At 37.4% G+C, this 27652-nt stretch overlaps 1 protein-coding gene across 4 annotated transcripts in view; it reads left to right on the top strand.

Annotated features, from left to right (window-relative positions):
• SNX10 (sorting nexin 10) overlaps nucleotides 1–27169 on the top strand; it is a 67851-nt gene extending 40682 nt beyond the window's left edge. For 3 of the 4 annotated variants that reach the window (XM_081079305.1, XM_081079304.1, XM_081079303.1), the window contains 5 exons: nucleotides 14258–14344; nucleotides 17655–17755; nucleotides 17920–18018; nucleotides 24696–24908; nucleotides 25364–27169. In XM_081079305.1, coding sequence (XP_080935431.1) covers nucleotides 14258–14344; nucleotides 17655–17755; nucleotides 17920–18018; nucleotides 24696–24908; nucleotides 25364–25445 — 582 coding nt within the window. In that variant the 3' untranslated portion in view covers nucleotides 25446–27169. The remainder of the gene's footprint in view (nucleotides 1–14257; nucleotides 14345–17654; nucleotides 17756–17919; nucleotides 18019–24695; nucleotides 24909–25363) is intronic. The other variant, XR_013995318.1, reaches the window with a different exon arrangement.
• The last annotated feature ends 483 nt before the right edge of the window (nucleotides 27170–27652 follow it).

The following is a 27652-nucleotide window of genomic DNA, read 5'->3' as shown; positions in this document are numbered from 1 at the left end:
CTGTGAAGTTGGCCAAACTGCAAGTCCCTGTATGACTGCCCTCACTCTGACACCAATGATAAGTTCCAGGATTCCCAGAACCATCCTCAGTTTTGAGAATTCACAGGAAAGACAGAGCTCACTGAGAGCTATTATCCTCACGGTTACAGTTTTTTACAGGGAAATGATACCAATTAGAAACAGTCCAAGGAAGAGACACGTAGGGCAAACAAAGTTGGGGAGGGGTCCACATGTGGAGCCTCTGCTTGTCCTCTCCCGTGGAGTTACCTTCTTGGTGTTGATGTGTGACCGTGCACACAGGGAAGCTCACCTGAGCCTTGGTGTCCAGAGTTTTTATTGGGGCTCAATTTTTACTGTGTGGCTGACCTTTAGTCTCCACTCCTCTTGGGGTCGAGCTAACACCTTCAGTCTCCAATTCCTCCAGAAGTTACAACTGATACAGTGTGGCCCTAAGTCCCCACCATATTCACATTGTTAGACTGTCTAGTGGCCAAAGCCAGGCAAACAGAGAGACTCCTGTCAGGGGTCTAGAGAGCACGTCCCGGGAGCCAAGGGCAGAGGCCAGACCTCCCTGAGGTAAATTCTTCTCTACACACCTGCATGGGCCCGACCACTGGGCAGGCTGTGCCATGGGAGTGGGGTCATGCCATTCTCGTGTTCCAAAGGCACATTTTAAAAGTTGTTCTCTTGGGGGGAAGAAAGTACCAATGAAAGCCACACCACAAAGACTTTTTTCTAATTAGAGGATTTTTTTTTTTTTTGCTTGGTTGGTTTAATCACTTGATTTTTATTATAAACTCATTTCAATTAATAAAAACTAGACCCCAATTTTAACAAATGACATAAAGAAAGCATTTTATCGATCTTGCAAAAGTCCTTTATTATAAATAGTTATGTAATAATATTATAACATTAAGGAATTTTAAACTGGAAAGTCCTTCAGTGGAAAAGGAAAAAAATGCTGTAGGGAGAAAGAGATATAATGTTCACAAGTTTCCGTTAGCCTCTCAGCGAGAAATAACAAGACTAGATTTTGGATGTATGGTAATATACTATTGTTCATCATGTATCAATCCATTTCCTACAGGAGGCCAGAATGATCCCTGGGCTCCTAACAGATTGCTCTTAGAACAAAGTCAAACTCCTAGATGTGGTTTCTAAGATCCTTTAAGATCTGACCCTGCTTCCTTCTCCAGGCTCATCTTCTGCCCCTCCCCAACTCCAGCATCCTTTTTACTCCTCATTTGGGAGCTTATTTCCGAGTCTTGAATGCTCTGCAATCTGGGCCCCTCGGTTTTCACAGATGTTTTTCCCACTGCCTGGAATAATCTCTCTTCCCCCAGCCCTCCCACCACACTGACTGGCTAACTCCTCCTTACTCATCAGGCTGCAGCTTAGAATTCAAAGTTTTCCTAAAGCCTCAATTATAAAAGGTGTTTTTATCTCACCACCTACCCCAGCAGCACCCGGTCCTCAATGCCAGTTAGAAGTGGAGGAGGTTTTGGCTGAGCCTTTAAATATCCTCGTGGCTGGTTGTTGTTTAGTGGAAAATAATGCGGGTCCCACCTAATTGCACATGGAAAGGCTGCATGCAATGTCACCAATTGTTCTAGACTCTAGACCAAGGTGACAGTGTGTGTGTGTAAGCATACGGCGCCACAGCCGATATTACTAATTAATCCTGAGGGTGGCACCTGGATTGAGACCTATTTACTATTCCTTGTTCAAAATTCAAATGGCCCAAGAGGGACATCTCAGTTCCACCTTCACTGGTAGTGGCAGCCTAGAAGTTGGGTAAATTTGTTTTTTATTTAAAGATTTGGGGGGTGACAATCAAATGCAGTCTCTCTTCTTAAAATAGCTTTATTACTCTAATAAATCTGGGGAGAGGAGAACAGGGAGTGCGAGTATCCCTTGTTACTTAAACATGTTCCATTTGCACATTGGTTTGAATTCCCAGGAGAGCAGTATCCAAGCTGATGGATCTTCCCTATAAAAATGGCCTTGGCAGTGGGCCATTGTAAAATTAAAATGAATTCAGATTCATTCATGCATGCAACTTTAATTTACAATTAAAATATTATGGTTACATATTTTAATAAGAATAATTAGATGGACCCAACTGAATCAACCCTTCTGTTTAATGAGACAGAACCCAGAACCCTAATGAAAAGGCAGGTGGCTGTGACAGGAAACACGTTTCTGACAGTGTCTTTTGTGGAGTCAGGCATTTTTGTTCTTTGTGTATTCTAATGCCCAGAATAAGCAGTTTGATTTTTTCTGCATTACTGAAGACCGTTGTTTCTTCCAGCCACGTTGAACTAGTCTTCTGTGACGTGTGAATGAGCCGTTTCCTCTTGGGAGGCAGGATGGTCTGTTTCATGGAGTCCGACATTCTAGCCCCAAAAAGGCAGTGGGTTTGTTCTTCTGGCCAGGGCTCTCTCAATGTAAATGGGAGGGTCCTACCTGTGTCACGTGTCAGATAGGGTGGGCTGAAACCCCCTCTTGTGTGTGTGTGTCTCCCCTGCTCTCCTGCAGTGCGATGGCCGAATTCTACCCTTAGAGACTCAGATCTTTTGGATAAGGGTTTTTTCTCCTTCAAAATGTTATTACCTTGTCTTGTGCACCTGAAACTAATAAAAAAATATATCTTAACAATCCATCTGGCCTGAAAAAAAAGAAATGTTAATCCTCATACTGGATATAATGGCACCTATCAGTTATTGACACTTTAGTGACAATGAATCCATCAGCTTCATGGCAGGGATACCCTGAGTGGAGTAGACCCAAGGGGCCTGGGAGAGCTCCAGACACCGTGAGGACCCTGCCACTGAGAGAGGGGACAAGGCCCCCCAGGGAGAGATGGGCAGTGGGAGATGTGCTGCTGTTTTAGATGTGCTGGCTCTAAGCTTAACATTTACACGTTCGAGGTGTGCTTATGCTGACTGATGCTAATATTTTGGGCTTGCTCTCGGAAAGCATGGTTTTTGATATTGGGAAACTGATTGGAAACTAACCAGGCTGCAACCAATGAATATCATTAAAGAATATCCCATAAGCAAGGCATCCACCTGGTGTCCTGTGATGCTGGGGATTTTGAAGGGAAGTGACAAGACAAGACAAATACTCTCCCACTCCAGAGAACTAAATTTGTCATTCTTCCTTCTTCTTTTCCTTCCTGCCTATCTGATGTGATATAATAATAGGGGAAACTAGGTGCGGGATATATGGGAATTCTCTACTATTTTCATAATTTTTCTGTGTAGCCAAAACTGTTCTAAAATAAACTTTTAAAACAAATAACATTAAATTGTATCTGCTGAAATATAAAGATTTCTAAAACATTATGGAGTGAATAAAGCAGGTTTAAAACAGTATTTATAGAATATACTCCCATTTGTGTTAAAAATTATATATATGCCAATTATATATAATATAAAATATATATAAAAGTCCTGACTAGGTGGACAAAAAACTGGGAGCCCCGTAGGAGGGCAACTTCATTTTCTTGGTGTACTCATCTATATATAAAATTTTTATATCTGTATATCTATATTTATACTATATCTATATGTGTCTCTACATCTATTTTTAAGTACATATGTTTTATTTTTATAATGAAAAAAGCTTATTTTTTAAAGGTAGGTAAGTATTAGGATAGCATTATGTTACTGGTGTCAATACATGTTAAACAAATGGTTAACATTTTTAGAGTCTCTTTTCTGACTTACTTTCACTTTCAAGTGCTACATTTGTCCCTTTTTATAAAGCAGTCTGCTTGGGATGACCTTCCTTCCTCTTTTCCTCCTTTCCTCCCAGCGTTTCTTTTACTTTTTCTGGTTTTAGCTTTTCATTATGAAATTTTAAACATGCACAAAGTAGAGAGAATAATTTAATGAACCCTTATGTACCTAAGCTTTCAACAATTAAAACATTAATGCGTGACCAAGCTATATCCCCACCCCCACCCATTTCCTCCTGCCACCACACAGTGAAGTATTCTGAAACAAATTCTAGACAGTGTCTACTTTCATCTGTAAATATTTCAGATGCATTTCTAGCAGTTGACCCTTCCTGGAAACAAACCACACCTTAAATAATTAACATTATTAACACAATTACCATTATTCCTTCATACCATCAAATATTCAGCCAGTATTCAAGTTTCCCTGATTATGCTGAAAAAAATTTATATATCTGGTTGTTCTAATCATCATTCAAATGAGAACCACACATTGCATCTCAATATGTTGCTTAAAGTCTCTTATTCTACCTTTTCCCCGCTTTGCAATGTATTTGTTGAAGAAGCTGCATCTTTTGTCCTGTAGAGGATTTCACATTCAGGATTTTGCTGATTATGTCCTTGTGGTGCAGTTTAACACGGGCTAGCAGTTATTTCTTGTTGTAAGAGATGAGTTTTTCCATTGCACTTTTCCTGATGTATTATGTGATACAAAAAGGTAGCTTCTTAATTTCCAACACTACTTGTGTAAAGAAACTTGCAACGTTATGAACTATTATAAGTCATGTAAAAGGCAGATTTAGCTGAGTCTCATCGACAGTTGTTTATGCTGAAGTAACAAAAACTTTCTTAAAAATCCACATTCAAACCTATCAGCTCATGGCATTAAATACACCTGAAGCTATAAAGGGGCAAGTAACAGCCCTTATAGGTTGTCATAACTATTACTGGGAAATAAGGGAGAGTTACTTGATACATTCCTTCTGCCTTTCATGCTTGTTATTTGTAAAGAATGTAGTGTGTAAAACAGGTGAAATTTTAGTTTTGAGATTGTTGTGTTTGAGTCCTGAATGGAAGCCTGGTAAATAAGACATTGGTTAAATTGTGTAAGCATTGGCTGTGTAGAATGGTGCCACAGAGTTGATGCTCAGTACATTTTAATTGAATGAATGAATCTCCAGTTTACATAAACATGTAAAACACTACTTTAGAAGAGGAAAAATAAGTCCTGAGAAAGTGAGCACAAAAGGAAACAAGTTTTCATTTTGGTGATAGAAAATTCTCAAGGCTATGAAAAATGAATACTAACCCCTAGAGAGTCTGCTTTATTAGCTTTTGTCTCTACTTCTCTTTTTGTAATCTGAGTAAATATTTTTATGATTAGCACATAGTTCATGTTTATTGTACTATAAAGATTAAAGCTAGACTACAGTGGAAATTTTTAAAAACACACCTATCAAAAGGGCTAAAGTATACTGGTAACATCACTAGAAGCTGATAGCTGCAGTGATATACCACTGTTGTGTTAATTTGCACTTCCCTAATGGCTAACAATGTTGAACATATTTTCGTGTGCTTGTTTGCTATCTGTCTGTCCTCCTTGGTAAAATGCCACTTTGTATGTTTTGCCTATTTTCTAATTGTGTTCTTTGCTTTTAAAACTATTGACTTGTGGCAGTTCTTTGTATATTCTTTGTATATTCTAGATACAAGTCCTCTGAGGGATATGTGATTTGCAAATATTTTTTTCCAGTCTGTAATTCATCTTTTCAACTTCTTCACAGGTTCTTTTGCAAAGCGAAGGGTTTTAGTTTTGGTGAGGTCCAGTGTATCACTTCTTTCTTATGTGGATTGTCCTTTTGGTATCAAGTCCAAGAACTCTTCGTCTAGTACTAGGTCCCAAAGATTTTCTTCTCATATGATTTTAAAATTTTATGTTTACATGTAAGTCTGATCCGCTTTGAGTGAATTTTTGTATAAGGTGCAAGGTGTCGGTTGGGGTTCTTCTTTTGGTGGTGGATGTCCAATTGATCCAGAACACTTGTTGAAAAGGCTGTCCGTCCTCCACTGAATTGTTTTCACACCTTTGTCAATAATCAGTTGGGCATTTTTTTGTTTTGTTTTGTTGGGCATTTGTGTATAGGTCTCATTCTGGGTTTTCTATTCTGTTCCATTGATCTCTGTACCTCCACTAATACCAAACTCTTTTGATTACTGTGGTTATATAGTAAGCCTTCTCATCAGCGAGAGGGATTCTTCCCACTTTATTCTTCGTCAAAATTGTTTGGACTATTCTAGGGTCTTTCCCTTTGCATGTAAATTATACAATAAGCTCATCTATTCTTCAAAAAACTCTTAGTGAGCTTTTTACAGGACTTACATTAAAGCCTGTAGATCAGTTTGGGGAGAATTTGTCTCTTTACTCTGTTGAGTCTTCCGGTATATGAACACAGTATAGACATTATATTCTATAGACATAGACAAAAAAGTATATGCTTCTTGGGTTTCTTTCAACAGCATCTGATAATTTTCAGCGTACAGAACCTGTGCATTTTTTGTTTTTGAAGCTTCTTGGCAATCAAATGAATTTTCAGATATTTCATGAGCACTTACTATGTGCTAATATTCTGCTTGGTGCTAGAAGTAGAAAAATAAAATACAGAGCCTTTCAGGACAGAGCTTCAGAAGAACATGCTTTTTCAACTGATATTTTAGCTAGTCGCAAAGATGGTATTTTTTCCCCCCTCAAAAATATGGACTTACAGTGAAATTGGAAATGACCTAAAAGAACCACTAGATAGAACATGTTTGAAAGCACAGGCTTTGGAGCAGGGCAGACTGAGTTTGAAACCTAGCTCACCCTATTAGCCATTGGACTTCAGGCCAGTTGCTTAAGTTTTAGAAGCCTTATTTCTCTTACCTGTAAAATGGGATGGTAGTATTACTGACCTCTGAGGATTGTTGTAAAGATGAGAAGAAAACGTGTGTAAAACACTTACCGCAGTACGTGGCATGTGTCAGTGCCTTGTCCAATACAGTTATTTGTATTGTTAACTTCATCTTGTAGCTGGGCTAAGGGAAAAAAGACAAGGTAGAGGGATAAGCCGATCAAGGTTGAACCGGTGGTGGGTGGGGGGAACAATATGTTGAAATCAAAGAGGGATTATTGTTAAGAGAACACAGGAAGATTTGCAATGAGTCTTGCAGTCTCTCTTCAGAAGCCTGCTTTCACATGGAGAACTGTAGGGATCCGTTAGATTAAATTTTTAATTCTACTCTGCCCGGCTTCTTCCTTCATACTAGATATAGTCATTAGGCCCAAGAAGTCATTAAAGTGTTTAATAAGGTTATTAAATTGAGTAACTGCTGCTGCTGAGGCAATTTTCATAGGAAATCCATATGATTCTAGGTATGGAACTCGGAGCTGTCCTCTGTGGCTGACAGGCTGTCAACATTCCTTTGAAGGATGGGGGGCACCATTGTGAGAGATGTGTCTAATTAGGAGACTGTAGGTGAGCGCTGGTTCCTGGGTGTACTATTTGTAGCTGGAAGTCTGGTGAAACGTCACTAATTCCTAGTAATTGCGGGGTGGGGGAGGGGAGGCCCATCTGAATTATAGAATATTTTAAAATAAGTGTACTTTTATTACTTTCAAGCATATATTTTAACTCCAATGTGGCAAACAAATTGTTGTGAGGTACAAGTCTTTGGGGACCCCAGTTATTGAAGCTATCAGAATGATTTTCAATTATTTCTATGTAAATAGGTGCTTCTGGAGTTCCTTAGGGTGCTTGCAAACAGTTTGTTCTCATAGATCTTAAACATTGTGCTTGTAGCCGTGTGCTGTTAATTGGCACACACTTAGAGGAAGGGGTTTGTTAAATTAAGATAAACTTTAGACTAGCTGCTAAATAACTTATCATTATTAATTCATGGAGTCCCAGAACCCAAGTGGATGAGGTTTCTCTTTCAGCTGAAGTTTGATCTCGTTTCTTTCCTGAAGGCAATTTATTCATTCATTTCTTCAGGCACTCATTTATTCATCAAGCAATATTAATAGAATGCCTTCAATGTGCCAGGCACTCAAGTTGTACAAGGCAGCCTAAGTTACGCTCAAGTTGCTTGGCATCTGATGAAGGAGACCTACAGGGAATTACAGTACGGTAATGTGTGGTGAGTGGGGACGGTACCCAAGGTCTGCCCAGAGGCACCAGGAGCTCAGAGGACGGTCAGACTTGGAAACCAGCCTGCATGAATCTGAGGATGTCCAGAGGCATTCCAGAAGGTTTTCCAGAGACTGAGATGCATTTTGAAACGTGAATTGGAGTTAGCAGAAAATAAAGATGACGACGATGATGAAGAAAAAAGCCGAAAGTGGGGTGGGGACAGCAGTACGGGCAGAGAGCAGCTCGTTCGAAGGCATGGAGGTATGAGATGATATGTTGTTTATGGGGACCTAAGCGTAGCCTTTGGAGGTAAGGGGAGTGAAAATCGTGAAAGGACCTGTTGTACTAGGTAAGGAGTTTGAACTTGATCTCGAAGGTTACAGGGCAGGTTTTGAAGGATTTTCAGCAGGAAAATGATACCATCAGCTGTGTGCTTTGGAGCCATTCTTGTCTTAGTGTAGGGGATGCATTGCATTGGTTGCTCGCAGCTCTTGCATGAAGTGCAAGCGGCCCTTGAACCAGAAGGACCAGAGTGTGGGTTCAAAGGAGGGTGAGTCTGGAGGACTTGGTCAGTGTGGATTTGGGAGGTGCATTGCAGAAGTCTGGGGTAACTGGATTTCTGGCTTTGGATGTTGAGGATGAGATGGGAGCAGGATGGTGTGGGAAGGGTGTGGGCTCGTGGGACTTCCCAGTACAGCCGTGTAGGCAAGAGGCTGGATACGTGCAGAGAGGCCTGGGCTGGGCTGGAAAGGGAATCATCAGCTCATGCTGGGCGCCTGAGACCATATGTTAGGATGAGGTCACCCTGGACATGCAACAGGGTGTGAAGAATAGCAGCGGGGACAGCTCTCAGGGCCACAGCAGCAGTTACGAGAATGAGGAGGAAGAAAGTTTACCCTCCACAAGAGAATTAGTGAGCTTTTGCACTCCAAACAAGTTAAAGATTTTCAGGATTGAAAAAAAAATATTTGGAGTCTTAGCACCATAGTTAATTTTGAGTGTGCATTTAAAATGCATTGTTGTGTGTTTTATTTTTTTAAATGGGAAACCGGGTGCTTTCTAATTAGTGTGGTGAGCGATGCTGTGCTCTTAGAAGACATTTTCCCCCCAGAATGGTTTTAGTATATTCAGTATACCCTTCCCTAAGAAGATTAAAGATTAGACTTAATGAGTAATAATAAGGGTACCGTCTGAAAATGCCAACCCATTGCCATGAAGACATTCTTTACAAATTTGTCGTTAAGCTGTCCATTCCTTTTCCAAATATTAGGAAGGGCTTGCTCTGAGCAAGTACTATGAGATTTTTTTTAGGTCCCTCTGCCTTTCACTGAAAAATTAGTGTTAGAGTGTTTGCTACCTGGTTTTTAAATGAAAGATTTGTACTTTAAAAAAAGGTATACAGTTGGTTTAACTTTTTTTAATTGCTTATTGCCAATGTCTGTGAGAAGACCTCAGTGCTTTGGGTTCATAAGCATTTCCCTTTCTAAAAAAAAAATACATTCATGTAGCACTTAATAAAAAACTTCTCAGTGTTTTCATCCGTCTTTTATAATTTGATCTTCCTAATAAATAGATGAGATAGATTGGACAGGCATTATTCCCGTTTTCCGGATGTAGAAATAGAGGTTCAGTGAATAAATTCTTTTTTTTTTAAATTTATTTGGGGTGACAATTGTTAGTAAAATTACATAGATTTCAGGTGTACAATTCTGTATTACATCATCTATAAATCCCATTGTGTGTTCACCACCCAGAGTCAGTTCTCCTTCCATCACCATATATTTGATCCCCTTTATCCTCATCTCCCTCCCCCCACTCCCTTTACCCTCTGGTAACCACTAAACTATTGCCTGTGTCTATGAGTTTTTGTTTCTCATTTGTTTGTCTTGTTCTTTTGTTGTTTTTGGTTTATATACCACATGTCAGTGAAATCATATGGTTCTCTGCTTTTTCTGTCTGACTTATTTCACTTAGCATCATACTCTCAAGATCCATCCATGTTGTCACAAATGTTCCTATGTCATCTTTTCTTACTGTCGAATAGTATTCCATTGTGTATATATACCACAACTTCTTTGTCCATTCATTTATCGAAGGACATTTTGGTTGTTTCCATGTCTTGGCCACCGTAAACAAAGCTGCAATGAACATTTGAGCACACGTGTCTTTATGTATAAATGTTTTCAGATTTTTTGGGTAGATACCCAGGAGAGGGATTGCTGGGTCATACGGTAATTCTATTCATAATTTTTTGAGGAACCTCTACACTGCCTTCCATAATAGCTGCACCAGTCTGCATTCTCACCAACAGTGTATGAGCATTCCTTTTTCTCCACAGCCTCTCCAACACTTGTTACTATTTGTCTTGTTGATGATAGCCATTCTGACTGGGGTGAGGTGATATCTCATTGTGTTTTTTATTTGCATTTCTCTGATGATTAGTGATGTTGAGCATTTTTTCATGTCTATTTGCCATTTGTATGTCCTGTTTGGAGAAATGTCTGTTCAGGTCCTCTGCCCATTTTTCAATTGGGTTGTTTGTTTTTTTGTTGTTGAGTTGCATGAGTTCCTTGTATATTTTGGATATTAGCCCCTTGTCAGAGGCACTGTTTGCAAAAATCTTCTCCCATTCAGTTGGTTGCCTCTTTATTTTGTCGATGGTTTCTTTTGCTGTGCAGAAGCTTTTAAGTTTCATGTAGTGCCATTCATTTATTTTAGCTTTTACTTCCATTGCCTTTGGAGTCAAATTCATAAAATGCTCTTTGAACCCAAGGTCCATAAGTTTAGTACCAATGTTTTCTTCTGTGCAGTTTATTGTGGCAGGTCTTATGCTTAAGTCTTTGATCCATTTTGAATTAATTTTGGTACATGGTGACAGATAACAATTCAGTTTCATTCTTTTGCACGTGGCTATCCAATTCTGCCAGCACCATTTATTGAAGAGTCTGTCTTTCCTCCATTGTATGTTTTTAGCTTCTTTGTCAAAAATTATCTGTCCATATTTATGTGGTTTTATTTCTGGATTTTCAATTCTATTCCATTGGTCTATGTGTCTGTTTTTCTGCCAATACCATGCTTTTTTGATTATGGTAGCCCTGTAGTACAAGCTAAAGTCAGGGAGTGTGATACCTCCAGTATTGTTCTTTTTTCTTAAGATTGCTTTGGCTTTTCGGGGTCTTTTGTGGTTCCAAACAAATCTGATGATTTTTTGTTCTATTTCTTTAAAAAATGCCATTGGTTTTTTGATGGGGATTGCATTAAATCTATATATTGCTTTGGGTAATATGGCCATTTTAAGTATGTTGATTCTTCCAATTCATGAGCACGGAATGTCTTTCCATTTCTTTGTGTCTTCTTCAATTTCTTTCAAAAATGTCTTATAGTTTTCAGCATATAAGTCCTCCACATCCTTGGTTAAGTTTATTCCTAGGTATTTTATTCTTTTTGCTGCAATTGCAAAAGGAATTGTTTTTTGTATTTCTTTTTCTGAGATTTCATTGTTAGTATATAGGAACTCAATGGACTTTTGTATGTTGATTTTGTAGCCAGCAACTTTACTGTATTCGTTGATTGTTTCTAATAGCTTTTTGGTGGAGTCTTTAGGATTTTCTATATGTAGCATCATGTCATCTGCAAAGAGTGATAATTTAACTTCTTCATTCCCAATTTGGATGCCTTTTATTTATTTCTCTTGCCTGATTGCTCTGGCAAGGACTTCCAACACTATGTTGAAAAGCAGAGGTGATGGGGACAGCCCTGTCGTGTTCCTGAACGTAGAGCAAAGGGCTTCAGTTTTTCACCATTAATTATGAGATTAGCTGAGGGCTTGTCATCTATGGCCTTTATTATGTTAAGGTATTTTCCTTCTATACCTATTTTATTAAGTGTTTTAATCATAAATGGATGTTGTATCTTGTCAAATGCATAAATTCTTAATTTAAGAAGTGGGTGAGCCAGAATTTTCCCCTAATTTTATGACCATAATGTGAGTGTTCTTTCCATGAAAAGGGACATGTCACTCAAAGCTTATATGTTAACAATTGGGTAGTAGCAAACACTTTGGGAGAAAAGATGTCTTGTTTTTTTGTTTTGTTATTTTTTTCCAGAACTATTTTTCATTACTATCATTGTTGATTAATAATGTGTTGAGTGGTCAGGGGGTATGTGATGCTATAGTAACTGTGGATTTTATAGTTTTAGTTCAGAGACACTTTTTTAAAATCCTTTGTTTGTAGCAGGTTGACAAATGTGTTTTCTTGTCTTTTCATTTTTGTTTAATCTGTGCAAAGGCCCACTATTTCAACAACAGGTGCATGTCTTCTGTTAATCTGGAATATTGAGCTGTTGGAAATATTTCCTTTCCTTGTTTGGTATGTTGAAGAACTTCTGTCTGTCCAGTGGAAAAGTGGAACTGCCAGTCCCCTGTGAGGGAGCGTGGCTTACATGTGATATGATGACTAGGAGCCTTCTGGCTCAAAGTGTGGCAGAATAACCTTCTCGGTTGTTGGCAACGTTCCACCTTGCTGGGGTTGGAGGCTGGGTGGACCTCTCCATTAGGCACAATGCCCAGGGCCCACACTGCGTTTACAGGCCCATGGAAATATATATATATTTTCAAATCAGAAAACTATAATAAACTTTTGGGTCCAAGAAATATATATATTTTTTAAATCAGAAAACTACAATAAACTTTTGGGTCCAAGAAAAAGTTTTAAGATATAGTAGTTATATATTCATATATAAATATTTATATTACATATATAAATATATATTTTATATATATATATAACACATATATATATATATATATTTTTTTTTTTTTTTGGTAAAGGAAAGGGCGTATGAAAGCAGAAGTACCCAGGGTCCATGAAAGTCAGAATGCAGCCGCGAATGTGTGGAGTATTTGGAGGGATAAATGTGGTCTTCTTTGGACTGTGTTCTTCTCTCCTGTTTCTAACCTATTTGTCCTGTTCACTGATTCATTGATGATTGATTCATTCCTTCTGAGAACTGTGGGTGTGTGGAAAAGACTCCAGGAAAATGAGTCTCTCTCTCTCTCTCTCTCTCTCTCTCTCTCTCTCTCTCTCTCTCTCTCTCACACACACACACACACACACACACACACACACGCACGTGGCTGAGGTGTGGGTGCCGGGTTTTGTTTCAGTTTCCATCTCTGGGCAGGATCTACTTTATCTCTGATGCAGTCACACTAGACCTCTTATAATTTAGAAAGTGCTTTTGAGACATAATAGCCAAAATATTTAGAACTTTGCTGTATTTTTATTTTGTTTTTATTGTCTCTCTGTCTTCTAACTGACTTTCAGAGTACATAATGAAAAGATTTTTTAAAAATGTAAGCCTTTCTTGGAACAGTAACTCATAATACCTACTGAGGGCAAGCAGGGGATTGGGGGGGTGGTCTCCAATGCAAGAACAAAGCATATGTTGTTATAGAAAGTGAACTTGGTAAGTGGCAAAAACTATTTTCAGGGGATGTGGTCTATTTTTTCTCCTTTCTTTAAGTCCTCTGCACTGAAAATTCACATTTTATCTACATAATAGAATGGACGTGCTCTGTCCAGAAAACCCCCCAGTCTTTCTTCTGCTCTGTGTAGAGTATTTACAGCCTGCCTGTCAGATGTGCCAAAGTAAGAGAGTAAGAAATTGCTAAAATTTCAGTCTTGAAGCCCCCCCCCCTTGTTTAAACAAAAAGGTAAAGTATTTAAAAGTAAATTCAATTAGCAAATTTTAATCACCAAGTGAATAAATTATATTTTAAAATATATTGTTTTACTTTATATGATACTTTATTGTACACGTTATCATATGTTTAAACTAAGCTTATCTCATGACACTGGGGTGAATACATGCAGTAGGTCCTTTTCAACTTTCATTGCTTGCTTTTCACCTGACCTTTGCCACTCGTTTTCATTTGTGTTCTAGGAAGTGATTTATCAGGCAGAGCCTGTAGTTTTAATTTAGAGAGGTGAAGAAAGTAAGAAATGACCACTTTTAAAATTCGGGAAAAATACAAATGTAATTTTTTATGATTGAAAATTTAAAAATCTGTTTTAGAGTATACTTTTTTGTTATTTTCACATGACCTGTGAAACTCTCCAAAACCCAGCTTGGTTTTACATTATTTTGAAAATTCCATTTGTGGCAAAAGTGGCTTTTTTTTTGTTGTTGTTGGACTTCCTATTGGTGCCTGATTCATTAACTTCTTGTTTTTTAAGGGATCACAAAACTCATTTCAGTTTTGTTCTAGTGTAATCATTTCTCTCAGTTCTCTCCAGCCATACTTGTAATTCTGAGACATATTTCTTTGTTCGTAATGCCCTTACAGGAATTTGTAAGTGTCTGGGTTCGAGATCCTAGGATTCAGAAGGAGGACTTTTGGCATTCTTACATCGACTATGAGATATGTATTCATGTAAGTATGCAGTCAATAGTTATAGAAATCATAGTAATTTTTAGTAGCATATGTTTGATGGATACTGTGATAGACTTGAAATTTGTGAAGTTTTCCTAATTCAAAGAATTGAATTTTAATGATTACAACTCGTACTTGTATCTTGAAGTAGTAAGATGGTTCCTAAAGTAGAAAAATTACTTATTTGAGTTCCTTACTGTACCTTTGTTAAATTAATATTTTAATGTTTATTGCCTTCATGTATGAAGATGTGACTCTGTCTAAAATTCACAGTTAAAGAATATTTATACCTCACTAATGGTATTTCTTTATGACCTTGATAGCATATTTCTGGGTAATCAGGTATTACCTGATAAACCTTAAGTTTTCTGAGGAGTTTTCTAGAGAAGATATGTGCAGTGTTTTATATGTAGAATAAGAAAGTAGGAAATGAATGTGTGCAATTATTTTGCCTTAGTCTAGATTCTGAGTAATTAACATAAGTGAATAACCAGAAATGATGTACTTTATTTGGACATAATACTGTATCATGATCTCTTAAACAATGGCGTGTGGTGTGTGGCCTTCTCTGATCATCTTGAAGGAGCGTCAGACAACTTTTTCTGTGAAGGGCCAGGGAGTAAATGTCTTCAGCTCTTGGGCCATACAGTCTCTTTTGAAACTACTCAGTTCTGCTCTTATAGGGTGAAAGCAGCCATAAACAATACATAAATGAATGAGTGCAATTGTGTTCCAATAAAACTTTATTTGTGAAGATAAGTGGCGGGCCGGATTTGGCCCACACATTAAGAGTTTTTTGGCCCTGATCAGAAAGATCGTCATATCCCCCTCTGATTTAGTCCAGACTTTTCTTGGGAGCATAGAAACAGGCTCAGGTTTTATCTGAAACTACATAGCATGAGTGAAGTAAAATTTAGCCACCTTTAATCTTTCTATGGTAAGTATCTACATTGGTATATTGGACACCAAATCACCAGCCATAAAACTTGTTTTTTTCTCCTTCCTTCCCTATTTTCTTTCAAGTTTTCCTATTTACAAAATAAAGTAGAAACTCAGAACTGCTTTTTTGAGGTTGTGTTGGAAGCCATTGCCTAGATATGCCTTGTATTTTGATTTTGTTTTGGTTTTACTCATAAAGTCATACCAGATACGCATTCTGTGTCAAACATTACAACATGAGTATATAAGGCTAAGCATTTGAAAGTGAAATGAAATTGTTTAGCTGCCTTTTAACTTGCTCAAAAAAGTTTGGGTTCATGTCACATACTTGATGATATGAAATTTAATTATCCTCAGGGAGTTAATGAAAGCGTGGATTTTCCTCTGCTATATAAATAACATGATGTGAATTCAGACCTGTCCACCTTGAGCCAGAAATGATGGGTTCCACAAATATTATTTGGCGTTTTGGCGTTTAAATGCTAATACATTGACAATGACTAAATCTTCTTGGCTTGGTAGATGTAGAAACAAGCAAATAGATTGAGAGGAACTAATAACTTAGTGATCTCAGTGTAGTCTGATCCTGAAGAGGCTCCCACCTGTTGTTCTATGATTGCGAATGGATGGGGGGACTGGAGAGTTCCAGTGGGCCTCCCTTGGATGCTATACCCATGGAGCTTTGCAGGTAGAGAAGCTGGTGTTTGACTCATTTAAATTAACCTCAAGGGAAATGATTTCAGGTGACTCTGAAACATTAGCATTTACTTGTAGTTTTAAACTAGACTATAGAGGTGGGAAGTCCCTCATATATATTCTGACCTTGTCCTGCAAGTGAAGGACTTATAGAAAGACCTTTGTCTGGTGTGGGTACCAGATGGAACTCCAGTATTGACATCTACAGTGATTCTGAACAGAGAAATACACATAAGTGAAAGGGAGTTGAAACAGCCCCATTCTGTACCCGAGCTGTTGGAGTCCCTGCAGGGACCTGGTACCCTCTTAGGAGGGAGCACTGAGAGGACACCTGCCCAAGCCTCATTAGGACACTAATTCTGCTGCAAATGACCTGCTCTCTTAGTCCCCAAGGATCACCTTAGAGGGAGGCCCTGGTGTGCTTTGAAATCCACGCACAGAATGTTATTGTGCCATAAACCTCCGTCCAACACATTTTGCTACCATATCATCAAAGGTGATGGGATGTGGACCACTAGCTACTTTGGGGACAAGTCTCTTCACCTTTCTGCACCCTGAGGTTTTCTGAGGAATACCAGAAACTGTGCCATACATTTCATGGGAACAGTTTAAGAACTAATACACGTAATCACTATATTTCCCAAGGAAAACAACTGCTGGGTGCTTATTAAATGGTGAAATAATAATAATTTTTGAAATAATATAAATCTTGGGGTCAAAAAAATGTCTCATTTGTCAATGGAAAGGTGAAATACAGATTTGAAATGAACAAAGAATAAAGACCGTACAAAACTAGTAGACAAATATTTGCCAGTCTCTTGTTACCCAAAGGAAAAGCATTGCTGTTTTGCTTAGGAAGCCCCATGTCTGCCATAGGGTAGCTGGAAGGAAACCAACATGAGTAACTAATAACAGTGTTAGTATGTAGATAACATTTGCCAAGTGTTTATCAGTCCTCACACCCATCCAGTGAATTAGGTGTGTACTATTTCGTCCCCATTTTAACCATTCAGGAAACTGGAGTTTAAGTGACTTGTCCTATAGCAGAGCCAGGACTGGAATTTGGGTCTCCATGCGGATACTTGTTCCTATGTACCACATGCCTCTCTCACTCTGATCACACTCCCTCACACATCTCATAAAGAAGGGAGATGCTGTTCTCTAGTTTAAAAGTGATTTCAGGATTCCCGGTGATTTGTGTGATCTGTAGTGATGGCTGTTTCGAGGACATATGGTTTCCCTTGATCTCATGTCAGGGGCCAGGAGATGCTGTGTCTAATCCCCAAAGGCTCCTCCACCTGCATGGACAGATGAAAGGTGTTAAAATACAACGGATGACCCTGAGTTCTTATTGGTCATTTATGCTTCAGAATTTGTTTCATTTTTGTGATTTGTCTTTGAAAGCAGTGCTAAGAGGTGAGCAGGAGGCTACTTCCGGACTCAGTGAATGTCTGGGTCTCGCCTTGCCCCCTGCCAACTCAGTGCCATCCCAGCTGTCTTCAGGGCTGTTCTAGTGGTGGGTTACGTGCAAGATTTGAGTCTGGCATAAATACAAATGTATTTTTGGTTTTTGAAGTCCTATTTAAAAATATTTGGGGGGCATATAGTGAATTGTAGCTAGAAGAAAAGCATTTTTTCCTCAAGTGAGGCTTATATTTGTCTTTTCTCTAAACAGACCAATAGCATGTGTTTTACCATGAAAACATCCTGTGTACGAAGAAGATACAGAGAATTTGTATGGCTGAGGCAGAGACTCCAAAGTAACGCATTGCTGGTGTAAGTGCTTTAAAAGACTCTATTGAGGAAACTTCATTATTATATTCAATATTTAGACGTTTGATAGGCATAAGATTTATAGGCATATAAATTATGAAGGATTTTATGGGCATTCTTCTTGATTGCAATTTATAAAAAACTTTTTTTTCTTTCCTAATAATTAGACAACTGCCGGAACTTCCATCTAAAAACCTATTTTTCAACATGAACAATCGCCAGCATGTAGATCAACGGCGCCAGGGTTTGGAAGATTTCCTCAGAAAGTAAGTGTGCCGAAACTCTTGTGACCACACAGGAGATGCTAGAAAAATGCTTTGCAAGAACTGAGTGTCCTATGATCAGGCGGGGTAGACCCTTACTGTTACTGAAACGCTAATGATCTGCTCCAGCGCTAATTTCGTTAGTTCATTTCCTATATTAGAGCGCCATCTTGTGGCTCACATCACGGGGTGCATATTCGAGACCACACCTAGTAAGAGAACAATGAACTAATTGAGTTCAGATAATAAATACACGGTCCCTTAAGCTGTAAAGCAGAGCCACATTGCTAGGGAGTTTAGCTGACCCAAGTAAAAATTTCCAGGAAACAGCTGTGCCCCATTAAAAAAGGCACTTCTTAAAAACTGTCCTTATTTACAACATGTAGGATTGACAGATGAAAATCAGCTCTGCGGTGGGCTGCTGATGCCCTTCTGGGCTTCTCTAAATGAATCGGTTAACTCTCCTCTTTGGAGGGAATGTTTATGAGGGAGTATTTATTGGCATTTGATAGTCTCAGTGGGTGATTAACTCTGGATTACTTGGTGAAGGTACGTACTGCACTTAAAGCGACTTGTATTCACACTACTATAATTTCTCTTTTTTTCCACTCTGGAATACCCTTCCCATGGGATAGCAGATTGGTCTGCACGTAGACCCTGAGGCCAGATTTCCTGGGCTCAAATCCTGGTCCTGTTACTTATGAACTGGTGATTGGGCAAGTCTTTTACCTCCTCTGTGCCTTTGTTTTCCTATCTGTAAAATGGGGTTAATAATACTAGTACCTACTTTCTAAAGTTGTTGAGAGGATTAAATGAGTCAACAACTGTAAAGCACTCACAAGTCTAGAATATAATTTGTGCTATCTAAGTATTGGCCATTATTTGTTTAATGCACTTAGAAATGAAATATATTTGAGCTAATTTTTCTAACTTCCTATATTATAGGTAAGAAAATAGGCTGAGTCGTATGACTTCTAGTTAGTGGCAGAACTCAGTTACCTGAACTCTTTCTTTCCCTTCTAGCTTCAGGACCTGAAGTAATCTCATTTTGAGTTCACTACATGGTATCTTATTGCTAGCCTGAAATAATATACTGCCTTCTCTCCATACGGCTCACTCTTAAAGGGTATGGGTATTAAATATGCACATGAATATTATTATTTATTTCTATTAGATTGATATAGTGCCTTTCCTTTGAATGGGGTAAAGGAGACATACAGAAACATGCAAGATTGTAACTTGAGGGAGGGCCAGAAAAGAAAAAGAAGCCAGGGGAATAAAAATGACACGAGACCAGAAGAACAGAGTAACTGAGCCAAGTCCTGGAAAACATGACAGTGTGTTCTCTTGGGTATCACAGGCATGGCAGAACAAAGACCTGGGCAACATTTTTCTGCCCTTTCCTTTTGGGGACAGCTCCAATTTTAATTGTTGTCTGGAAGAGACCCCGGTGGCTGATGGCCTGTCCATTAAGATGTGGTCCCTGCCGTCCAAGTTTGCAGTGTCCTGTTGTTCTAGAAGCTTCTCGGGGAAGCTGCAGACTGGCAACTGCCAGTGAGGGCTTGTGAGGGACGCCAAATCCCGCAGTTCCCATCAGCACTGGGGAGCCACTTCTGTACAGAGGTCTCCTTATTTGAGGTCAAAGGGTAGCATGTGTCTCTGTATTTATATTGCTAGTTAAGCACAGGGCATGTGTTTTTGACCAGCAATTACTTCATTGTTTTGAACACCTTTCCTTCCACAGCTGATCCTACCAAATTAGTGATTTGAGTGTCACTCGGCCACTGTGATGTTATGCTTGCATTCAGTTATTTTTGCATACTGTGTTGTTTGGCTGTTTGCTGACTGAATTTGATGCAGATGTCATAGTGGAAAGTATCCTGGATCAGGAGCTTGAGAAGCTGAGGTCTAGGTCTCCCAGAAATCTTGGCTCCTGGTTTTTTTCTGGTTATACAACCATGGAAAAGTAACTTAATTCCTTGAGGCTTGGTTTGCTAATAAAGAGTGCAGTAATGTTACCCATGCATTGCCCACCTGCTGAGTGGACGTGTCGTTCAAATGGTGCATCAGAAAGGAAAACCTATTTATTAAGTGACTGCGTTGGGCCAGGCTGGGTACCGGGGATACAGGACTGCACAAAATGGACACAAATCCTTGTCTTCGGGAAGCTTCCATTCTAGTGGGGAAGCATTAAATGTCTATCAGGGGATGGCTAGATTCATTAAACTTGCATCTGGGTTCTCCAGCAGTCAACTCATAGACTAGACACCAAGTTCTTTCGTGACGTCACTTGTTCCACTACGTTATATGAACATTAGTCTCCAAGCTGGTGGTGCTTTCGTGTGGTTTGAACCTGAAGGAGGCTAGGAGTCCAATACCCAATGGTTGGATTCAGGCCTCACCTGAATAACCTGAATACTGTGGTCCCTCTTGAGCGTCCCCACTCTCCTTTCTGTGTCTCTCAGATTCTGAGACATGGCTCTCTCGTCCCTTGTCTGGTTTGTGTAGCCGTAGCAACCTTCCATGTGGTTGGTGCCCTTGGTGTCTCCCCAACCCAAGCCCACTTGGGGGAACTGGAAGCGACATACAACTTGCCCATCTCCGCACTGTGTCCTTACCCGAACTTGATATCTCCGGAGGTCATTGGTCACCCATTAAGTAGGGCCACTGTAGGTACAAATAAGTACCTTGTTTGCAGAGCACTTTAGGAACTTGAGAGGAAAGACACCACGATATTAAATATGAAATATGCTTGTGTGGTAGATTTTTAGCATGAATTTTAAAATTCTGGGTTTTATTTAAATTTTGAAGTTATGAACCGAGAACACTTGGTATGTTCAACCCTTTGAAAACAAAATGTTGCTGTCTCTGAGTATACGTGTATGTAATATAAATAAAACCCTTTTTCATTTTAAGGTCATTTGTGAAATAATGTATATTTAATAGCAAAGCACATATCCAGGCCAATCTTCATAGAGGAATTAGAGAGTTGTTTCTTTGACTAGGTGCTAAAAAGAATAATTTATTGAATACTTGCTATATTTTTACATGTTTTATCTCAATACTTACAATAATATTGGGAGTGGGGTATCTTAATTTTATAGACAAGGAAATTATAGAAAGTTCCTGGGATTAATATAGTTAATAATTAGCAGAAATCTTAAATATTAGTTAAATTTAGTCAGTATGATTGTGAGATTTTTCAAATATATTCGTTTTCCCTCAGTCTTGGCTATAATCTCCCTTTTGGGTTTTTCCACCTAATTATAAATTATAAATCACTTCTTCTAGTAGTTATGGAAAAGAAAAGTTACAGACTAAAATTATTAACTCCGTTGATAAGACTCCCAACTATGAATATGGCATCCCTACTAATTTTTTTACGTTTGATTGACATCACAAATGGGAGCCAGCTTTCCTGCTTTATTGAATTCATCTCATTAATATAACTACATTTACCTTACAGTGTAGACTTTTGTATTACGGTTTTGTATTTCTTAAAAATTTAAGGAATATTATGGGTATTTTATACAAAAGGATATCATGGAGACACAATAGCTAATTTTACACACACACACTCACACACACACACATTTTTCTGTCTTTATGTTCAATAGAGGGCACCATAGCACAGTTCATGAATGTCTTTAATGAAGATTTGTGGGTTTTATTTTTTTCTCATGGTAAGAGGTAAACAAACTGAATTAATTTTTTCCTACTTATATCAAACTGCTAACCTTCCACATGCTATACAGATGTGTATATATATCATTATATTAGGTACAGTAGACCCAGAGCGTCCTTCGTTAGGTTAAATGTTTTTGCATAGCTATATATTGTTTTCAACCGAACCGATATATAATACACCTAATAAAATCATGCGGAGGAAAACCAGATTTTCAACTGTATCCAATTCAAGTGATAAGCAGGTTTTGCTTTGTTTAAAGTTGTTATGGGGAAAGGAATAATTTTTGACTCATGTTGTAAATATCCTTTCACAAATTCCTTTAAAATTCTAGAGGCTGTTTTTTGTTCCTTTTATAAAGGCTTGAAAATTGTATACATTTATTTTTATGGAGGCTTATAAAGATGACATTTTATTGACTGCTTTACAAAGTACTCTTTATATTAAGTTTGAAGTTGATGTACTGCTATTAGGTTTGTTTGTGGGAAATGTGGCACAAATATGACTCAGGTAAAAATAGGATTTGATATGATGACGGTGGCAGTCACAGCCCTTTCTGGTATATATTAAACCAGATATTACTTCAAATGAACTAGTTATGCTCACTGAAGCAGATGGGAAAACATTCTAAAAATTTTTTACTTTTAATTTTAGCATGAAATCTCTGACTAAAAATAAAAATCAAATACATTAAAAATCATTTTTTGCTTATTTAGAACTCATACCCATTATGAGCACGGTGGCATCAATTTAGCCAGCCAGACCCAGGGAACTCAAAACACCAGCACTGTGCCTAAATAGATAGACTGTTTTTGAACTGCAGGCCTGTGTGGGTGTCAGATGTTCCCTCCCCAGACACCTCTCTCTCCCACTCTAGAATTGTGAGCTGGGTGTGTCGGGCTCCCTTTCGCTTTTCACCTGTGTGTCCTCCAGATGGCAGTATTGAGCGGAAAACACTGGGAAATAATGAGTCTAATGTACAGTAAAATTGGAAATTGAATTATAGCTCAAGAAAAAAAGACAGTAGCCTTGAGGTCCCGATCACCCTGGACTCTGATCACTTTTGTTTGCTGTACCCATGTGTTAGGTTACTAGCAAGTTAATAACAGTGCGTGAGCAGTTCAAGGCTCAGTAGAATTGCTTTAGACATGAAATAAAGCTAAAATGAATTTGTGTCCAATATCATTGGCATTAGTACTCATTACTTTTGTGGTGTAATGCCTTGAACCATCTAAAATCAATTGTAAAGATCACCCATTATTTTATAAAGAAAATAAAACACATTTCCAACAGAAACAAAGCAGTAAGTATAATCCTATGAACAGTTACGTGTACCGTGGCTGGCAGGAAACCACTGACAGAAGGACACAGGAAACACTCCGTTCAGACTTCACAGCGAATGCAAGTTAATATTAATGGGTTGTTGCCATATAAATCTTGTCTTGATTTTGAAGTATTTAAAACAAGAGTGGTAAACATTCATAAATGTAGAAAATAAATCTCAAAGGGTAGTAACAGGAATTTACTACTTGTGTTTGGTAAATTAATCTTTATCATGTGATATGGTCATCTTGGAGAACCCAGGGCACACAGCATGGAGGGACAGGAAGTATTCAGCTGCTGTGCTTGAGATTTTGCCTTGTAAAAAGCCCAAAGGTTTTACTTTTCCTTTTGTGTAGGCCAGTAAAGAATATTTTCTCAAACTACATTTGTAAGCCTATTGAAACAAAAGGGACAGCTAGATTTTGGTGTGGCTACTGTGCATTTTTAGACGTTTGCCTTCTTGAAAAAAAAAATAATTGTTTTATTTTGAAGAAAGGAAATATTCTAATTACCTTGGATTAAGTAAATTGATATGAATGGCTCAAAGAGATTTACTTTTCTAATTACTTGTTAAAAATGCAGAACATAACATAAGGTTCATTTAGTCTGAAATACATAATCTATTTTTCTTAGCTCTCTATATGAAAAATCCCATGTCGGGCAAAATTATACTTGGGTTTAAGTGTTTTAGTTTTTGTCTCCTATATCTGGTCTTAGTATCTTGTTATATTATTATTGAACTATTAATAGAGACTAAATTATCATACAAAAAACGGTTTGCTAAAAAGGTAAAAAGTTTTTGTTTATATGTAAAGGTGTAATCTGACTTAATTTCTTGTTCTAAGACATGCATTTCAGAAAAAAACACATTCACCGATAATATGAATTTGCACATTTGTAGATTTTGCTTCAGGGTAGTTTTTTACTCCTCCCTGTAGTTCTGAGGCACTAGTTGAAATCTGTCCTCTCTTTGTAAACTTGTATCTTGAATGTGGAAGGCTAGTATGTACTTATCACAAAATTATATTTTAATTATATATATGGTAATATTGGCTGGAGCAATTTTATTTGGCGGCTCATTTTAACAACATAGAATTACACAGTGGCACGGGAGATTTGGAGAAATTTCTAGTCAATCTTAGGTATTCAAAAAGAGCCACCTCTCAACTGAGCCCTTGTAAACTTGTATATAAGTGTACTTGTAAAGTTTTTTTCCCCCAATAAAGAAACGTATTGACTTTTTATAGAATTTTTAATAGTAGTTGAAAGTTTTGATGTTTCCTGACAGTCTAGCCAATAAAGATCACAGAATTGACATGCTTGATGGCACGTCAATTTTTTTTAAGTAGAATAAATTTCTATGACTACATAAGCAAAATATTTCCATAATTAATCCACATGATCATAACAGATGGTTAAATTGAAGAAATGTCCTTGAAGTTATTCTTTTAACAGATGTTCTTAACTATTAGCTTCATGTTTTTACTCACCTAAATTTCCAAATAATTGAGTAAAAGTTAATATATGCTTTCATCCCTTTAATAGGCAGAGTCCATAATTGATGCAAAGTTTGCCATAGTAGAGGAATTACTTTGGTGGCACATTTCTAGTGTTTTTCTCTCTCCTACCCATCCCCGTTCACCTATTATTTTCCTTTTCTTCTCTTGCACAGGGTCCTACAGAATGCACTTTTACTTTCAGATAGCAGCCTTCACCTCTTCTTACAGAGCCATCTGAATTCAGAAGACATCGAGGCATGTGTTTCTGGGCAGACTAGGTACTCTGTAGAAGAAGCAATTCACAAGTTTGCCTTGATGTACAGACGTTTCCCTGAAGAAAATGAAGAAGGAAAAAAAGAAAATGATATAGATTATGATTCGGAAAGGTATTTCCTTGCATTACGATTTACACTATATGGATTTATATAACACATAGTGCTCATATGCATGCATATGGATAGATACACACACTTCACTTTTTTGTTGATGTAATACTAAGATAATGAAAAAATTAATTGACTGAGATTTTATTGAGCTGTGACAGCTCATCATAGTAGTCTTCACACACACCTCCACACTGAATTAATGAATGCAGTAGAAATTCAATTATCTGCATTCTGATTATGTGACTTTCATTTAGTCAGACTTGAATTATTCGCTTTTAAATTATCTAGCTAAAAAAATATCCAACTGCACTCCAAATGGCTAATTAAAAGTCCAAATTTCCTGTCTCTCTTTGTGACTGGAGATAATTAAAGTTCTCCTCTGTTACTCAGGCTTTGAGTGTGTTGTGAAAACCAATTTCCTCTTTTTATTATTTTCCCCCTCTCTTCTTTTCCAGTTCATCCTCCGGGTTTGGACATAGTAGTGATGACAGCAGTTCACATGGATGTAAAATGAGCACAGCTCCACAGGAATCCTGAAAAATAATTCTAATGTTACTATCTTAGGAATAGCAAATTATGTCCAGTCATCGTGAAGAAAGCTTGCTAATGATATATTCTTATCTAACGCTCATTGTCATGACATTAGGTATTTAAATATTTCAAGATGTTGGGTTGTTTATTAGTAGTGTTTTTATGTTGTCTTATTTTGGCTAAGCTTCTGTAAAAAGCTAAAAGCCTGTGAATGCAACACTCCTTTATAGGCAAACATTATTGGTAAAACAAGACCCTGCCCTCAAATGAAATAATGTATATGTTTAAAAAAGCCTAGTTGGTTTTATTGAATTTGAAAAGATAGGTAAATAGGTAGCGTTTACAATCCAGATAGAGCATTTCTTCTTGGCTCAGTGGGGCAGTGGTACTGTAAACACAGCGTGTATGAGCTTCACCACTAAGACTGACAGTGGAGACCAGACTGCTTCGTTCAGACATGCGGCTGGTATTTTGTGGGTACCTCCCCTGCACTGGGAAAACACTTTGCTTTTGGGTGTTTGAAATATTTTAAGAATGTTTAACCTTTTCGGTATTGTACTTTACACTTAGATGGGAAATGTATCTTATGAATAGAGACATGTTAAAATAATGTTTACATCTTAGAGAAAACAGAAATCATGCTAGTAATTTTGCTTATACTTGCAATATGTAGATTCAGAAATACAGTTTCATTGTTCCAAATCAGCTTTAACATATGGTTTCCAGGAAACAAATAATTTGTTTTCATTATCATTGCGTAATTAGAATTATAGGTTAATGATTTATTTTTCTGACTAAATGTGCAGTTCCTTATCACTAGATAACTTTCAGTGTCAGTGGTGGTTACTTGTTACTTCTCTTTAAGTTAGAAGTAGCATCTTATAAAAATTAATAAATTTAATTTTACCAATAAGTATTCCCATAATTTAAAAAAGGATATCAGCTTGCTAATTTCAGAATTAATTATTCATTTTTAAAAAGCCCTTTCTTTATAGGCATCTGCCGGAAAATTGGTATAATTTAATAAAATCTTTTTTTTTTCTTCTTTTTTTTTTTAGTGGCCCAAATTGAAAAATGTCTTGGGTAAACTACATTGAACTTCAAATGTCAGATGAGGTACCATTTTCTTGAGATAATTACAAAGTTTCTTCCTTGTTGAATGGTACAAAATATCTCTGAAACTAACAGGAAGACATTTTTACATAACTGGGATAACTTGTTGCTTTAATTAAATGGTATCTCATTTTATTTTAACTAGGAGTTTTAAAAAGTCTTTGAAATGCTTGTAACTAAGAAGCAACAGAAAAAAATTAAATTTAGAATAAGAATGATTTCCGTAATCTATTTTCTTGTTTTTTGTTTGGTCTAAGACATTATTGAACATTTGCAAATATTTTGATTTAATGTATGCAGGATCTTATTACTTTATCATCTAGGACTCATTATTTTAATACAGAAAACAAAAGATTTAGCAGTTTCTTTTTTATCTTGTTAACATGTAAAGTTTGCCATATAGTCATTTAAGAGTGCTCCCCCACTCCTTGGCAGCATGTATTTGAATTTCACATTGTTTTCCAGCACTTTTGAAAAGCATGCAATATGCCACCGATTGTCATATTATTTTTATATGATGTAACAGGCATCAAAATGGATATTAAGTAATGCCTGATACTATATGGTATGTAAACTTCATGAGATCATTGCTTTCACATTAAACATGAAAAAGTCAACTTTAGTTTGTTGGATCACTTATTTTATACAAGAGACCATATTTCTTCTGACTTAGATTTAAATTCAGTGTATTTGAATGATTGGTAATTTTTAATGAAGAACTTTGGTAAAATTTGTTTTAATATTCATTCTAATTGTACACTTTTGAGGCTTTTAGCCTTGGTTTGGTTGTTTTGAAATCTAAGCACTGGCTTGTTAAAACTGATACCCAGCAGCGGAGATATTTAGATGAACTTCAACCCCCAGTGGCTTTCTTGCTTTGTTCAAGTCTCTTATTTTTCTTTGGCATATGTTTATAAAGCTTTCTTTAGGAAAAGAAAATAATTACTTAAGTAACTAAACTAAATAGAATAGATGTTTATTTAAAACTGTTTTTAATGTAACTTAAAGAATTCTAATCTTGGGTCTTTTACGATTTACGTACATCAAAACTGTATTTCCCTGGCTAATTCTGAAAGTGTAAACTATTCACCCATAAAGCC

Source organism: Rhinolophus hipposideros (assembly GCF_964194185.1).
Source record: "Rhinolophus hipposideros genome assembly, chromosome: 18".
In the NCBI taxonomy this organism is placed as follows: domain Eukaryota; kingdom Metazoa; phylum Chordata; class Mammalia; order Chiroptera; family Rhinolophidae; genus Rhinolophus; species Rhinolophus hipposideros.
Note: the sequence above shows the minus strand (reverse complement) of the source record. Positions and strands in the feature narration are given on the sequence as shown.